This window comes from Scyliorhinus torazame, chromosome 16 (genome assembly GCF_047496885.1).
Source record: "Scyliorhinus torazame isolate Kashiwa2021f chromosome 16, sScyTor2.1, whole genome shotgun sequence".
In the NCBI taxonomy this organism is placed as follows: domain Eukaryota; kingdom Metazoa; phylum Chordata; class Chondrichthyes; order Carcharhiniformes; family Scyliorhinidae; genus Scyliorhinus; species Scyliorhinus torazame.
Window position 1 is genome coordinate 56,381,431 of NC_092722.1, and position 16,540 is coordinate 56,397,970.

General features: G+C 42.0%; 2 protein-coding genes across 6 annotated transcripts in view; both read left to right on the top strand.

The window, feature by feature from the left end:
- The window catches only part of LOC140392473 (centrosomal protein of 104 kDa-like), a 47,251-nt gene extending 34,496 nt beyond the window's left edge, over positions 1-12,755 (top strand). Inside the window, exons 7-8 of the mRNA XM_072477714.1 lie at positions 2,625-2,793; positions 12,570-12,755. Coding sequence (XP_072333815.1) covers positions 2,625-2,793; positions 12,570-12,755 — 355 coding nt within the window. The remainder of the gene's footprint in view (positions 1-2,624; positions 2,794-12,569) is intronic.
- The window catches only part of LOC140392826 (centrosomal protein of 104 kDa-like), a 493,850-nt gene that overhangs the window by 287,186 nt on the left and 190,124 nt on the right, over positions 1-16,540 (top strand). The window lies entirely within an intron of this gene.

A 16,540-nucleotide genomic window follows, 5' to 3' on the forward strand; every position in this document is an offset into this window, starting at 1 on the left:
CTTGTATGAATTTACTCTTTCAACCAAGGTCAATTTAAATAAGTCCCAGTGAATGTATTTTTCTGTTGACCCAATTGGTTATTTGCCCACAAATTTCTCAGCAATTGTCTCTCCTGTAAAAATTAATTGCTTCCTGTGTATATTGCTTCCTGTGTGTACTGCCAGTGTTAGATTAACTAAATACTGGAGGGGTGGCAGTGATGAGCATCCTAAAGAGTAATAAAAGGAAAAGACTGCAGATTCTGGAAATAAAAATGAGAAATTCTGGAAAAACTCAGCAGTTCTGGGAGCATCTGTGGAGAGAGAAACAGTTGATGTTTCTAGTTCATATGACTTCAATCACCCTGCATATTCTTTCTTTTCTGATAACCATTGAATTGCATATTGGATTCTTCGACTGAAGGATCTCAGGCTTGCAGGAAAGTGGTGGCATTTATTTTGGCTTTTCAAAAGACCTCTTATTCAGTGCCGCCAAATAGACTAATGATTAAGGCAATGTGGAGTGAGAGGAGAAATAACGGATTGTGTTGCTAACTGGCTTCGAGGGAAAACGAGCAGAGAATGGTAATAAAAGGGTGGCAGAAAGTGGGAAGTTGTGTTCCTCGAGGATAAGTGCTGTTCACAATTTATATTAACAAATTGGACTTGGGTTTGTGGTAAAGGAAATGGACTAGTAATAGAGTCCCATGCTAATACTCCGGGGACACGGAATTCAAATCCCGCCACGGCAGATGGTGCAAGTTAAATTAATTATTGCAGGTGGAAAGTTTTCTAAGATGGTTATGTTTTAAACTGTCTCCTTAATTCAAGGTAAGTTGGAGTAATGGCGAAGGACATGTGATCTCCTAGTTCTGTCCAACTACAAGCCTAAGTGACCTGGTTGCCATGGGAACTAGGGATCCCAGGTCCAATCTTATTGATAACCAAGTGCCAGGTTTCTCTGGGCGCAATGAAAGTGATGTCTGGCTTTGCTATGGGCAGATTTAGAGAATCCCAGGCAGCCAGATTTGGAGTGTTTAAAAGTAGAACTTGATGTCAAATCACTTATTCTGTGCTGTCAAATCACTTATTCTGTGCTGAATGCAACGGTGCGTTCTGTAGAGGAGCAGGGTTCATTGACAGCAGCTTCCAAATTGCTGCATTTTGCAGCACATGTGGAGTACTAGAAGTTGCTGACAGTTCACCATCATTACAACAATAAATACGATCCTATAATGTTGAATTTGTTGGTTATGGGGAAGGGAGAGTGGCTAAACAGACTGAGGGGAAAGTCCTTTTTAGGTTTTACTTTTGATCAGCAATCCTTGATGCAGAATGTTGATTGAAGGATCAGAATTGTTAGTTCAACTGTCCATCCCCACCAAAGTATTTTCTTGGAGGTCTGTTGCCATTGCATTTTTTTTTTTGCAGGCTTGCTTCCAACATTGTTTTTTTTTTTAATACCCAATTATTTTTTTCCCCAATTAAAGGGCAATTTAACATGGCCAATCCACCTACCCTGCACATCTTTTGGGTTGTGGGGATGAGACCCACCCAGACATGGGGAGAATGTGCAAACTCCACATGGTTAGTGACCTGGGTCCGGGATCAAACCTGGGTCCTCAGCACCGTGTGGCAGCAATGCTTGCCACCGTGCTGCCCCTTTCGAACGTTGCTGACATATTTTACAATAGCCCCATTAAATCCATTGGGTAGAAATTGGTTGGAACTGACAGTACTCGTTATATTTGGGGCCCTTCCAGCTTGATGTCGAGAAACATTAAATCACACTACTCTTGGTTTAAGTTGGGTTCCCAGACCAAATTAAAAAGACCAAGTTTGAAGCCCTAAGCCATTGTAACACAAGTGGAAAAGTTGGTGAATGTGGTTTGGCACATTGTTTTCTGGATGGTTCATAATTATAGGTATTTGAGAGTACAATGCTGCTAACTAGCTTATGAAGTTTTGATGATTTGGTATTTTTGCCTTCATGTTATGCTTAATTTTTTTCTGCTTGTAAAATATTTCTTTAAATGCCCTTTATTCTCTCTCTGTCTGTTCAATGTTAACTGGTCTTGGCTGAGGTCTTAGATCACTCTTAATGTATTTTGGCTGGAAAAAGCAGATCGGGTTCTGGTTAGCACAGTTGCTTCACAGCTCCAGGGTCCCAGGTTCGATTCCCAGCTTGGATCACTGTCTATGCGGAGTCTGCATGTTCTCCATGTGTCGGTGTGAGTTTCCTCCGGGTGCTCCGGTTTACTCCCACAGTCTAAAGATGTGCGGGTTAGGTGGATTGGTCATGCCAAATTGCCCTCCGTGACCACAAAATGTTAAGTGGGGGGTTACGGGGATAGGGTCGATACTTGGGCTTCAGTAGGGTGCTCTTTGACAGGGCTGGTGTAGACTCGATGGGCCAAATGGCCTCATCCTGCACTGTAAATTCTATGAAATCTATGAATAGATATTTGCGGATTTGGCTGTGTGCCTTCAACAGTCAACTGAGAGAAGAATCACATGCACAGTATCTTTAGATAGCAGCTTTATATGATTTATTTTGTTATTTGCATTGTTTAGAAAAAAGATTACAATGGATTAGTAAAACTGTTTCATGTATTAAATAGTAGTTGTTACTCCTATCCTTTCAGTAAATCTGAGATTATCTCGCCCCTGGATGACCTCGCCTTTGACATGTACCAGGATCCTGAAGTGGCTCAAATAATACGGAAATTGGATGAAGAGAAACATGAAGCAGTTAAACATGAGCGTTATGATTTTGCAAAGAAACTTAAACAAGCCATAGCTGACCTTCAGAAGGTAAAATGTAATTAAATATAAAGTATGATCCAACAGCATGTTACAGCAACTTAATTTGCTGATTGTGAGGAACAATTGCATTTTAGACGAGGAAATTATCACAATTAAGATTTGCATATTAGACGTGAGATTGATTTTGTGCATAATTAAGGTTAGAAATCTATCCAACTACAGTTTGACTATTTAAAAACCCATGATTGCACTAATCAGTTGGTTTTATCACGTGATATGTGTAGATTTTAGGGGGGAAATTATGTTGGAATTAACAATGATGGCTCATGAAGTGAGGTACAATGTCACTTTATTGAAAGGTTCTTAATGCTTTAACAGTTTGGTATTATCAGAATCATGGAAATGTTTCAAGTATGACTCACGAGCACTCGGACACTTGAAAATGAAGTGATTATTTTTCAGAACTAGGTGCATTAGAATAAGTTTTTAAGTTTAGTATTAAAATGTCAGCTTTGGCTCAGATGTACTGTCCTTTCAGTCAGGTCTTCATGGATTCAAGTTTAACTTCATCCTTTGAGCACTTAATCTAGGTTGTTGACACTCCAGTGTAATACTTAAGGAATATTGCATTGTTGGAGGTATCCTCTTTCAGAGGTGATGCTCAGCTCCATCCTCAATAATAATAACTTTTTTTTTACCTTTAACAAAATGAAATCTAATGTACTTTACCGGGCCATTATAAAACTCAGTAGGACACCTAGCACTTTTAGGAGATACCAAATCAGGTGACAAAACCTTGGGCAAAGTGGCCGATTTAAAAATAACTTCACATTTTCCTATATTGTATTCCATCTGTCTAGTTTATGCCTACTCGCTTAACCTGTCTATATTCATTTGTAGACTCTTTGTGCCATCCTCACGACTTGCCTTTCCACCTATTTCTGTGTCATCCGCAAACTTGGCAATAGTCCAGTCACTTCTATTGCCAGATCATTAATATATATTGTAAATAATTGTGGCCCCAGCACTGATCCCTGTGGCACTCCACCAGTTACAGGTTGCCATCCTGAAAATGTACTCCATATCCCAGCTCTCTGTCTTCTATCAGTTAGCCAATCCTCTATCCATGGAAATACATTACCCCCCAACACTATTGAGTAGCCTTTTTTACAGTCCCAACTAATGTTACTACTTGACAGTCAGGCCCCAGAATGGAACTCTGGCTTGATAGACTGCAACTTTTTTGTTTTGTTTAGAGACGGGATGAACAGTGTCACAGGACTGTCAATTAACTTTGAACAAAAGAATAAAATATTTATTAAGTGTGAAAAAAGTGACTATAATATAATACTCCTTCACCGTACTGATATCTTCACAGATGTACGAGTTTTTATGGATAACACAGTTTACACAATACATCTTGCATTATAATGTTCATGGTAAGTACACAGCCCATGTAAACCAACAGGCCAACTCTGGCCAGGCACCCCACACCCTGAAACCAAGTAGTACATGCCACCCAATATAACTTCTGAGGATTTCTCATCAAATCCCCCAGGTGCTTATCACACTGTGAGCCAATTGGTTGCACTGGAACTTTGGCTTCGACATGAGAGTTTCTGAACTCCACTCTTGAAAAACACACCATAGAATCTTCTCCCACACGAGGCTTTTTCTCCGATGACTTCAAAGATCCACTGTCAGAATTTCTGTTTCTCCTTTCAGTATTCCTCGGTCTTGGATTTCTACATGCTTTCAAACTTCCATGCAATCTCTTGGGTACTCAACCTCGCCGAGAGAACACCACTGCTTCATCGGCAGTATTAGGTATTACCAACCTTGGGATTATTCAGATGTCTGGCCTCTAGCTAGCTGACTTCTCCAGGTCTGCACCTCTCAGCTCTGTCTTTAACATGGGGGCCTCTCTCTGTCCCTTCCATTAACTTAGTCAACAGTACTTTGTTCAATTTCCAGTTCTTTGTCCCCTTGATTTCAGTCTTTCTGGGACTCCTCTTTTCCTTCCTGGTTCCCAGAACTATGTTCTTTAGCTTCTGGGACTTGCTTTCTTTCCCAGTGCTCCATTGTCCTGCCTCTGCTGGCAGTTTCTGTGAAAGCTGCTTTCATCTCGGGTAGCTGGTTCCAAGTGCACCATGATAAAGAATCTTTATTGTCACAAGTCGGCTTACATTAACACTGCAATGAAGTTACTGTGAAAAGCCCCTAGTCGCCACATTCCGGCGCCTGTTCGGGTACACAGAGGGAGAATTCTGAGCTGGTACGGGAATTGAACCCGTGCTGTTGGCCCTGTTCTGCATCACAAACCAGCTGTCTAGCCCACTGAGCTAAACCAGTGCGGGAATCTGGAGTTGAGGTTACATGGTCTTACTGAATGGCGCAGCAGTCTGGAAGGGCTGAGTGGCCTCCGTCTCATTCATTTGTTCGTGTACAATAGCTTTGTGCAGTCTTTATCCATTTCCTAGTTGACGTAGCCCTGCAGCATCCCAATGTTGCACTAATCAACAATGTCACTGGCGAAAACAGACTGGTTGCTGTAAGAAATTGAAAAAATGTCAATGATTTGGAAACAAATGCTTTCTTGTGGCTGAGGTATGTTGATGATGGGAACATTCGAGGGAGCTTTATCTGGTTGTGTTCCTTTTTCACCTGGCATCTCAAATCGGAAAAATCGAGTTGCAGAATTAAAGTCTGTGGAAGAAAGAACTTGCATTTGTATATGTCACGTCTGAATGCCTCACAAGTAGTGAAGTTTTAAAGTGTGATTCAGGGAAACATGGCAGACCGTCTGCACACACCAATCTTCCACAATTAGTATAATAAATGGCCAGATAATCTGTTTTAATGATTTGGATTGAGGGATAAAGTTGATCAGGGGAACATGCAAACTCCCTTGCTGTTCCTTGAATAGTGCCTTGGAACTGATTAGTTACAGGTTAGAGGACACTGTTTCAATCCCCGTCTGAAAAGCAGCATCCCTGACGATGCCGCACTCCCGCACTGAAGTCCGAATTATGTCCTCAAATTTTGGAAGTGAGGTTGAACCCATGACACGATTCAAACGTGCAATCACTGCCAATACCGGCAACTTCCAAGTCTGCCTTCAGGAAAGGCAAGGAAGAAAATAGGTGAAGTATTTACATATTTTACACATTGTAAACTTGGTCTGTTTTATGTACTTCATAGCAAACAATGGTATGCAAGCACCACACCCATTGTGGCACCAGGTTGTGTGTTTGCATATGAACATATGAATTATGAGCAGAGTTAGGCCCCTTCAGCCTGCTCTGCCATTCAATAATATCACTCCCATCTGCTTGTAACCGTCACCCCCTTGTTAATCAAGAATCTATCTAGCTCTGCCGTAAGAAAATACTTAGACTCTGCTTCCACTGCCTTTTGTGGAAGAGAGTTCCAGCAACTTGCAACCGTCAAAGCAAAAAATTCTCCTCCCGGGCATGCAGGGATTTTCTTAGGAGGAGAGGTTGAGTAGGTTAGGTCTGTACTTGTTGGAAGTTTGGCAGAATGAGAGGCAACCTTATTGAGACATATAAGATTCTCCATGGACTTGATGGGGTGGATGCCGAGAGGTTTTTTTTCTCCTTGTGGGAGAGTAGGACCAGAGGGCATTATCTCCGAGTAAGGGGTCGCCCTCTTAAGACTGAGGTGAGGAAACCTTTCTTTTGAGGGCAGTGAATCTGGGATTCTGATAATTTATAGGGAATCTATAATTTATGGGATCTTAACCTGTCGAACTACGCCAAGTTTGGGGGAAGCTTAGTTGATGAATCAAGTCCTGGCGCAATATGACAAGTTGTAAGATTTGTAATATTTGTAGACTTTGCCAAGTTGTTCGATTCCTTGTATTATTCGACTGTGTATAGTTGAAGGAATTTATATAATCTCTGCTATTCGGTTATCAGTAGCACTTTGCGAATACTGGAACTCAGCAGAAATTTGCAGTATAAACTCCTCAGGTGCCAAAAAGAATTGTTTTATTTGTAGTCGCTTGATTACAATTTGAAAGTCATTTAAAAGGCAATTCGTAGACAATTCTAAGCTTTCAGAGAATTACAGACATTATCTTTCTTTGCTTAGGCAGACAGCTCGAAAGTAACTTTTAAAAGGTCAAAGTCTGGCAATGAAACATGAAGAGAGAGAGAAAGCTAATCTTCAGCTAAACTCAAACACAAAGTCAAAAGTGGACTAACATCACTGACAGAGACTGGTAGACTGACAGAACCCCCAAAAGACATCTCTAAAATGGAGACTATAAAGGACAAAACTGACTAAACTAACAGAAAGACAACACAAAGACATCTCCTCAACACCCCCACCCCCAAAGACAATACACTAAAAATGGCGGGCGGAAACTTTTCAGTTATAGACTTTCATATCTGTCTTAAGTCATCTAATTACACCCCAATATAATCCTAATTGGTTTGGGTTAGACTCAAACACATTTGATTTGATGGCAAGCCATCCATCTTCAATGTGCAACATCAGCGTTTTAATTGTTTCATGTCTACATGTTATGGAATGTGATATTTTGCAAATCTTTTAGCTGGCTTGGCTTATGTAACAATTGAGACTTCATATCGAGAATATATATATGATTCAATGCTCTTACAAACTGCATTGGACTCTTGCCACCTAGTTGCCATGGAACTCAGTCCTTGACCTTGACAATTAGCACAAGCAGTGTCAAATTGTCTTGCAACTGTGCTGCTATAATCTTATAATGGAATTTTATGCTGTTTCATGTATCATATTGAAGTCCTGAATTTATGTGTGCTGAAATTCTCATTTCAAAAAATGAGTACTAAAACAGCTATCTTTTACCTATACTAGTTGTATTTGAAATACCTGGCTTCTTCAGCTGTAGAGGCTGGGTAGTTGGGCATGTTGAAAGATCCAAAAGCCAGATTTTTAATCAATAAGGGATTCTAGGGTTATGGGTATAAGGCAGGAAAATGGAGTTGAGGATTATATCAGATCAACTATGATCTCATTGGATGGAGGAACAGACTTGATGGACCGAATGACCTACTTCTGCTTCTATGTCTTCTGGTCTATTCGCCACTTATTTCAAGTCTTTTCTGGTCCAGGGGATTTGTTAGCCCACGGAACTAACAATTTGCTCAATACCACTTCCCGGTGATTGTAATTTTCCTGGGTCTTCCCTCCCATTTCCTGATTTATAGCTATTTCTGTGGGTAATGGTGCCCACTCGAGTAAAAGCAGATGCAAAACACCTGTTAAATTCATCTGTGATATCCCTACCTTCTATTACCAATTTCCCAGGTGCACTTTCTATAGGACCAGCCCTCACTTTGTTAACTCTTTTATTATTTAAGTATCTATAGAAACTCTTGCTGTCCATCTTTATATTACTTGCTCGCTTTTTCTTGTACTTCAATTTTTCCATTCTTATCAATCTTTTATCATTCTTTGATATTCTTTATATTCTTTCCTATCTTCTGACCTGCCACTTGTCTTTGTGCAAATATATGCTTTTTCTTTGAGTTCAACTTTTTCAGTTATCCACAGATGATGGTCCTTCCCTTTAAATTTTTCTTTCTCATTGGAAAGTGTCAATTTTGTATATTCTGAACTATCCCTTTAAATGTCTGACACTGAACCTCGGTTGAACTTCCCCTTGAGCAGATTTGCCAGTTTACCTTGGCTAGCTCTGTTTTCATGTCCTCACAGTTGGTGAGGTTAAAGGTTTAGTATTTAAGGTTAAAATACTAGTCTTGGACGCAATCTTCTTTCCCTCAAACTGAATGTAAAATTTAATCATACCGGTTGAGCTTTCCTTAACTGAAATTCCAAAAACTGAAAAACTTCAAAATCTGCAATTTGTTTTGAGCATCGGTGTGACATCATGAGTGGGAAATCCCACAAGGTTTCTGGGCGATGCGCAGTTCCCAACGCGCACAGCACATGTGCAGTATATTCCGAAAAATTCTGAAATCCGATACTTGGGTCCCAAACATTTCAGATAAGGGATTTCTAACCTATATTATGTTCGCTGCTACTTAGGAGTGCCTGAGGTTATCAGTTAATAGGTTCCGTATAGCCTGACCTCTGTTTGGTTCCAGAACGTGCTATTCAAACAAACCTCTGGTTACGAAATATTGAAGACTTGGAACATAACTTTTTGTTGGTGTGATATTGCAGCATGCAGGCCAAAAATATCCTGATTTGATTCCTGAATTGTGCTGAAAGAAGTGATTTAGAATTAATAGAATCTCTACAGTGCAGAAGGAGGCCACCTGGCCCATCAAGTCTGCACCGACTCTCCGAAAGAGCATTGTACCTCGGCCCAATGGACACTAAGGGGCAATTTAGCATGGCAAATCCACCTAATCTGCTTATCTTCGGATCGTGGGAAGAAACCAGAGCACCCAGAGGAAACCCACGCGGACATGGGGAGAATGTGCAAACTCCTCACAGTCACTCGAGGTCGGAATTAAACACCGGTCCCTGGCGCTGAGACAGCAATATGCCACCGTGCTGCTAAGTTTGCAGCAAAAATATCCCAGATGGCCTCATTCCACCAATAACCGATATATGTATCAAACATGCTCTTATTCGCAGTTCAGAACTCCTCGGCCAGCAATAGAAGAACTTTCCTGGCCCACATACTAAATTCTGAAATCTGTCGTGAGGTGAAATTGTAGGAAAATAAATAATTCTGCAAATTTATAGCATAGCTGCGCTTTTAGTACCAGCTTGCTTATTGGACTCTCAACACATTCCACCCATCTGGCAATAAGCAAAATTAACATAGAGCACGCCTCCAACTGATTGGCTGCATAATGTGCAAGATTGGGGTGCTGTGGGAATGTTATTTCACCTTCTAATAAGAATCGGTAGTCCGGTAGGTGGGAGGTGACAAAAATACGACTTTATTGTCAATTACTCACTGGTATAAACTAGAATAAGAACTGAATAAAAACTTAGAAACAAAATATCAAACAATACATAAAAAAAGTCAAGTAACTATTAGGAACTGATCTATCTGTCAATCATTCAATGGGTTGTCAAGATCCCAAACCTTAACTTCCGTCTTTGTTTGATCTCTGGCTTCTGATTCGTCTTCATTCAGCATGTCTGAAATATCTGCTTGGTATTGTGAGCCGACTCTTATTTCTCCTTTGTCTGTTAGAAGTGTTTTCTGTGAGGGATCATAGACCAAGGAGTAGGAAAAGCCAAAGCACCAAAATAAATCACTTTAAACACAAACACACAGATTGATTCAAGAATTAAATATCTTTAAGGGAATTCTTATCTCTAGTTTAATCCTTCATTTACGTTCATTGGCTTCTAATTCTCAGCTGAGACCTCCTTGTTTGTTCAAATGAATGTCTGTTACTTCGAGGATAACTTGTTAATCAAACATTGGACATTACGTAAGATTGACTGGTGCCTATCAAAACTAGCTTATCGTCTGCGTACATAGTCTTAGGAAACATATTGCATATGTTTTCTCACGCTTGCCATGTTTCATAGCTTGGTAGTGACCTAGCTAAAATTGATTAGTTGATTAGACAGAGAACAATCTGTTCATAATACGGAATACAATGGTTAATTAATTATGAGAAAATGACTGGGTTCCCACAATCAAGACACTTTTAATATTTTTGCTGATTAGCTATATGCATTCAATAACCCCTATATGAATAACACTAGGCTCTTATCAGTGAGGTGGGCGAAGAGAATGCAACTAATCCTCCATTTAACATGATGCTTGTGAAGACACTTCTTTAAAGATTTGTTTGTTCCAAAGTTATTTTGCCGAATTTGTTTTTGATTCTAAATGTTCTGTTTTACCTCTGAAGTAAACAATTTACATCTTTTTTTCCTGACTGAAATTCAGGAAAAAACAAAATCTGAGCACCCAGTAGCCTCATTTTTGTGGATTACTATTTGGCCAATAGATCATGAATTAGATTCCTAATGTGTACTAATGCAAAAGCCAGATACTGTGGGTGCAGTGATTTTAAAAGCAGAAAATAGTGCAAATACTGGACAGGTGAGTATTCCCAGTGTTTTCTGTTCGCTCTTCTCCCTAAAAATGTCATCCCATTGACTGTAACAAAGCGAACTTTCCATCCTCTCCTTTCTCAACCAGTGTACGGCCGTTGACGTGGTTGACCACATCATCCTCCTCCAAAGCCATTCCACAGTTGTCCAGCTGGTGGGCTTGCTCTCCCATCTCATTCTTCTTTTTAAAATTTAGAGTACCCAGTATATTTTTATCTAATTAAGGGGCAATTTAGCATGGACAATCCACCTACCCGGCACATTTTGGGTTGTGGGGGCGAAACCCACGCAAACATGGGGAATGTGCAAACTCCACACGGACAGTGACCCAGAGCCAGGATCAAACCTGGGACCTCGGCGCCATGAGGCAGCAACGCTAACCACTGTGCCACCGTGCTGCCCCTCTCATTCTTATCTGTCAATCTGAGTCAGAGAATCACTTGTAATGCTTTATCTTCCAGATCCTGCATTACCACTAATGTCCCCCATGAATCTACTCTTAACCCCTTCCTAATTCTCATCTAAATGCTGCACTTCAGTGTAATTATTTAAAAGCAGTGTTCACTATCACATGTACGCTGACAAGCCAGCTCTGCCTCGACACCGCCCTTCTTGACTCTTCGACTCTTTGTTAATAAACTATCAAATTGCTTACTTGATGTCCGTACTGGGTGGGGAGAAATGTCCTGTAATTAAATATTGCAAAGACTGAAGCCATTGTTTTTGCTCCCTTGGCTTCATCTTGGCTGCAGTCTGAGATTGAACCATTGTGTTGGCAATCTTGGTGTCACATTTGATCCAAAGATGTGCTTCTGACTTCCTAATGCTGCCATTACTAAGAGCCCATATTTCCACTTAAGTTAGGATGCCTGACTGTGACCTCTTCTGCAGCTGAAACTGTCATTTATGGCATCAATACCTCTAGACTTGACTGTTCTAAAGCACACCAAGTCACCCACATTTTACTTTCCTCTAAACTTGAGATTATAAAAAAAGCTGCTGCTGTGTCTTGCCTCTCTCCACATCCTGTGCTTACTGACCTACATTGATTCCCGGTCATGTAGCTTTGAGTTTCAAATTTGTATCTTTATTTTTAAATCTCCACCCTCCTCCCCCTCCAGTAGCCTCACCCCTCCTGATTTCTCGAATCTCCAGGCCCACAACCCTCTGATTTACCGGTATTTGATTTGCTTAATCCTGGCTTCTATTGCATCCTTGCTGACTACACCTTCGATTGCTGAGACCCCGTACACTGAAAATCTTTTGCTTACCTTCTTCAAAACACTGCTTGAAACGTACTTTGTCCAAGCTTTCAGTCATCCACTCTTAATATTTCTTTGTGGCTTAGTGTAATATTTAATGCTTCTCTGAAACACCTTTATTACATTAAAGGTGCTACTTAAATATAAATTCTTGCATCGTATTGATTGACATAAAGTCTTCTTAAAATTGGCAGGGAACACAAGTAAAATATTATGCATGCTGAAAGTCTGAAGTAAAAACAAATTTTGCTGGAAAACATTCAGCAGGTCAGGTAGATTTTGTGGAGAAAGAAACTGAGTTAAAGTTTCAGGTTGATGACCTTTTTCATTGAAGGCCTCCCTAATAACGAGTAATTTATGTTCTAGTTTATGAAGTCTTAGCATGATTCTTAAATGCTTGCAATTGTTTCTATTCAAAGAAGCAATATGTTTATTTGGGGAATTGCTGAGGTGAATGTTGATAACTGCAAGTCGATAACAGTTTGTTTTGTTCAGGTAGGAGAGCGCCTGGGCCGTTATGAGGTGGAAAAGCGCTGTGCAATAGAGAAAGAGGACTATGACCTGGCTAAACAGAAGAAGCAGCAAATGGATGATTACAGGATGAAAGTTTACCAGCAACTGGAGTTACATAACTTGTTAGACATGGGAATGGTCAGTATGGATTTGGATAACGGAGGTTAAGAATGTTTCACTTGTGTTAGACTAATTCGGAGATGGACTGTGTCTAGCATTGCACTGGAGATTATTTGCAATGCTTTTGTTGTAGATAGATTCCTGAATTATGATCCTATAGTTCCAAGGGTTAAACTTGAATGGTGTCTGTGACTAAGTTTTTAAACATTTATAAGTTATTTTAAAATGGAGATTTTTTTTTCAAGAAGTACTTGTCCCCCAGTCTCCCCCTCTTTGAAGACTCTTGGCACATGCTGATTGGACACCAGTAACCTTGTGGTATGCTTCGCCCACATCACCCTGCGTGAGCCTGAACTATGACTGAGGTGCAGGAAGCATCACCACCTATTCTGACCAATATTCCATGGCCATCGGTGTGCAGTTTTCAATAGACCCACACTGCATGACATTTGGAACATTGATAGATTCCAAGGTTGTGAATTCAGCTGCACTCCAGAAATTTATGTATAATTCAGGCGAGTGCATTACTTTTTTTTATATAAATATTTTATTGAAAATTTTTGGTCAACCAACACAGTACATTGTGCATCCTTTACACAATATTATAACAACACAAATAACAATGACCTATTTTATAAACAAAAAATGAATAAATAATAAATAACAAAAATGAAAACTAACCCTAATTGGCAACTGCCTTATCACAAGTAACACTCTCCAAAAATATAATTTAACAGTCCAATATATAATTATCTGTCGCAACGACCTATACGTATTATACAGTATATATTAACAACCCTGAGAGTCCTTCTGGTTCGACCCGGACCCCCACTACTTTTTTTTTTATTAAATATTTTATTGAAAATTTTTGGTCAACCAACACAGTACATTGTGCATCCTTTACACAATCTTATAACAACACAAATAACAATGACCTGTTTTATAAACAAAAAATGAATGAATCAATAATAAATAACAAAAATGAAAACTAACCCTAATTGGCAACTGCCTTGTCACAAGTAACACTCTCCAAAAATATAATTTAACAGTCCAATATATAATTATCTGTAGCAACGACCTATACATACTATACAGTATATATTAACAACCCAGAGAGTCCTTCTGGTTCCTCCTCCTCCTCCCCCCCGCCCCCCCCCCCCCCCCCCCCCCCCCCCCCCGATCCTGGGCTGCTGCTGCTGCCTTCTTTTTCCCATTCCGTCTATCTTTCTGCGAGGTATTCGACGAACGGTTGCCACCGCCTGGTGAACCCTTGAGCCGACCCCCTTAGGACGAACTTAATCCGCTCTAGCTTTATAAACCCCGCCATGTCATTTATCCAGGTCTCCACCCCCGGGGGCTTGGCTTCTTTCCACATTAGCAATATCCTGCGCCGGGCTACTAGGGACGCAAAGGCCAAAACATCGGCCTCTCTCGCCTCCTGCACTCCCGGCTCTTGTGCAACCCCAAATATAGCCAACCCCCAGCTTGGTTCGACCCGGACTCCTACTACTTTTGAAAGCACCTTTGTCACCCCCATCCAAAACCCCTGTAGTGCCGGGCATGACCAAAACATATGGGTATGATTCGCTGGGCTTCTCGAGCACCTCGCACACCTATCCTCCACCCCAAAAAATTTACTGAGCCGTGCTCCAGTCATATGTGCCCTGTGTAATACCTTAAACTGAATCAGGCTTAGCCTGGCACACGAGGACGACAAGTTTACCCTGCTTAGGGCATCTGCCCACAGCCCCTCCTCGATCTCCTCCCCCAGCTCTTCTTCCCATTTCCCTTTTAGTTCATCTACCATAGTCTCCCCTTCGTCCCTCATTTCCCTATATATATCTGACACCTTACCAACCCCCACCCATGTCTTTGAGATCACTCTGTCCTGCACCTCTTGTGTCGGGAGCTGCGGGAATTCCCTCACCTGTTGCCTCGCAAAAGCCCTCAGTTGCATATACCTGAATGCATTCCCTTGGGGCAACCCATATTTCTCGGTCAGCGCTCCCAGACTCGGGAACTTCGCATCCACAAACAGATCTTTCAGTTGCGTTATTCCTGCTCTTTGCCACATTCCATATCCCCCATCCATTCCCCCCGGGGCAAACCTATGGTTGTTTCTTATCGGGGACCCCCCCAAGGCTCCAGTCTTTCCCCTATGCCGTCTCCACTGTCCCCAAATCTTCAGTGTAGCCACCACCACCGGGCTTGTGGTGTAGTTCCTCGGTGAGAACGGCAATGGGGCTGTCACCATAGCCTGTAGGCTAGTCCCCCTACAGGACGCCCTCTCTAATCTCTTCCACGCCGCTCCCTCCTCCTCTCCCATCCACTTACTCACCATTGAAATATTAGTGGCCCAATAATATTCACGTAGGCTCGGTAGTGCCAGCCCCCCCCTATTCCTGCTACGCTGTAAGAATCCCTTCCGCACTCTCTGGGTCTTCCCGGCCCACACAAAACCCATGATGCTCTTTTCAATCCTTTAAAAAAAAAAAAAAAGCCTTCGTGATCACCACCGGGAGGCACTGAAACACAAAGAGGAATCTCGGGAGGACCACCATCTTAACCGCCTGCACCCTCTCTGCCAGTGACGGGGATACCATATCCCATCTCTTGAAATCCTCCTCCATTTGTTCCACCAACCGCGTTAAATTTAACCTATGCAATGTGCCCCAATTCTTGGCTATCTGGATCCCCAGGTAACGAAAGTCCCTTGTTACCTTCCTCAACGGTAGGTCCTCTATTTCTCTACTCTGCTCCCCTGGATGCACCACAAACAACTCACTTTTCCCCATGTTCAATTTATACCCTGAAAAATCCCCAAACTCCCCAAGTATCCGCATTATTTCTGGCATCCCCTCCGCCGGGTCTGCCACGTATAGTAGCAAATCGTCCGCATACAAAGATACCCGGTGTTCTTCTCCTCCTCTAAGTACTCCCCTCCACTTCTTGGAACCCCTCAACGCTATCGCCAGGGGCTCAATCGCCAGTGCAAACAATAATGGGGACAGAGGGCATCCCTGCCTTGTCCCTCTGTGGAGCCGAAAATATGCAGATCCCCGTCCATTCGTGACCACGCTCGCCATCGGGGCCCTATACAACAGCTGCACCCATCTAACATACCCCTCTCCAAAACCAAATCTCCTCAACACCTCCCACAAATAATCCCACTCCACTCTATCAAATGCTTTCTCGGCATCCATCGTCACTACTATCTCCGTTTCCCCCTCTGGTGGGGCCATCATCATTACCCCTAACAGCCTCTGTATATTCGTGTTCAGCTGTCTCCCCTTCACAAACCCAGTTTGGTCCTCGTGGACCACCCCTGGGACACATTCCTCTATTCTCATTGCCATTACCTTGGCCAGGATCTTGGCATCTACATTTAGGAGGGAAATAGGTCTATAGGACCCGCATTGTAGCGGGTCCTTTTCCTTCTTTAAGAGAAGCGATATCGTTGCTTCAGACATAGTCGGGGGCAGTTGTCCCCTTTCCTTTGCCTCATGAAAGGTCCTCGTCAATACCGGGGCGAGCAAGTCCACATATTTTCTATAGAATTCGACTGGGAATCCATCCGGTCCCGGGGCCTTTCCTGCCTGCATGCTCCTAATTCCTTTCACCACTTCTTCTACCTCGATCTGTGCTCCCAGTCCCACCCTTTCCTGCTCTTCCACCTTGGGAAATTCCAGCCGATCCAAGAAGCCCATCATTCTCTCCCTCCCATCCGGGGGTTGAGCTTCATATAATTTTTTATAAAATGTCTTGAACACTCCATTCACTCTCTCCGCTCCCCGCTCCATCTCTCCTTCCTCATCCCTCCTTCCTCATCCCTC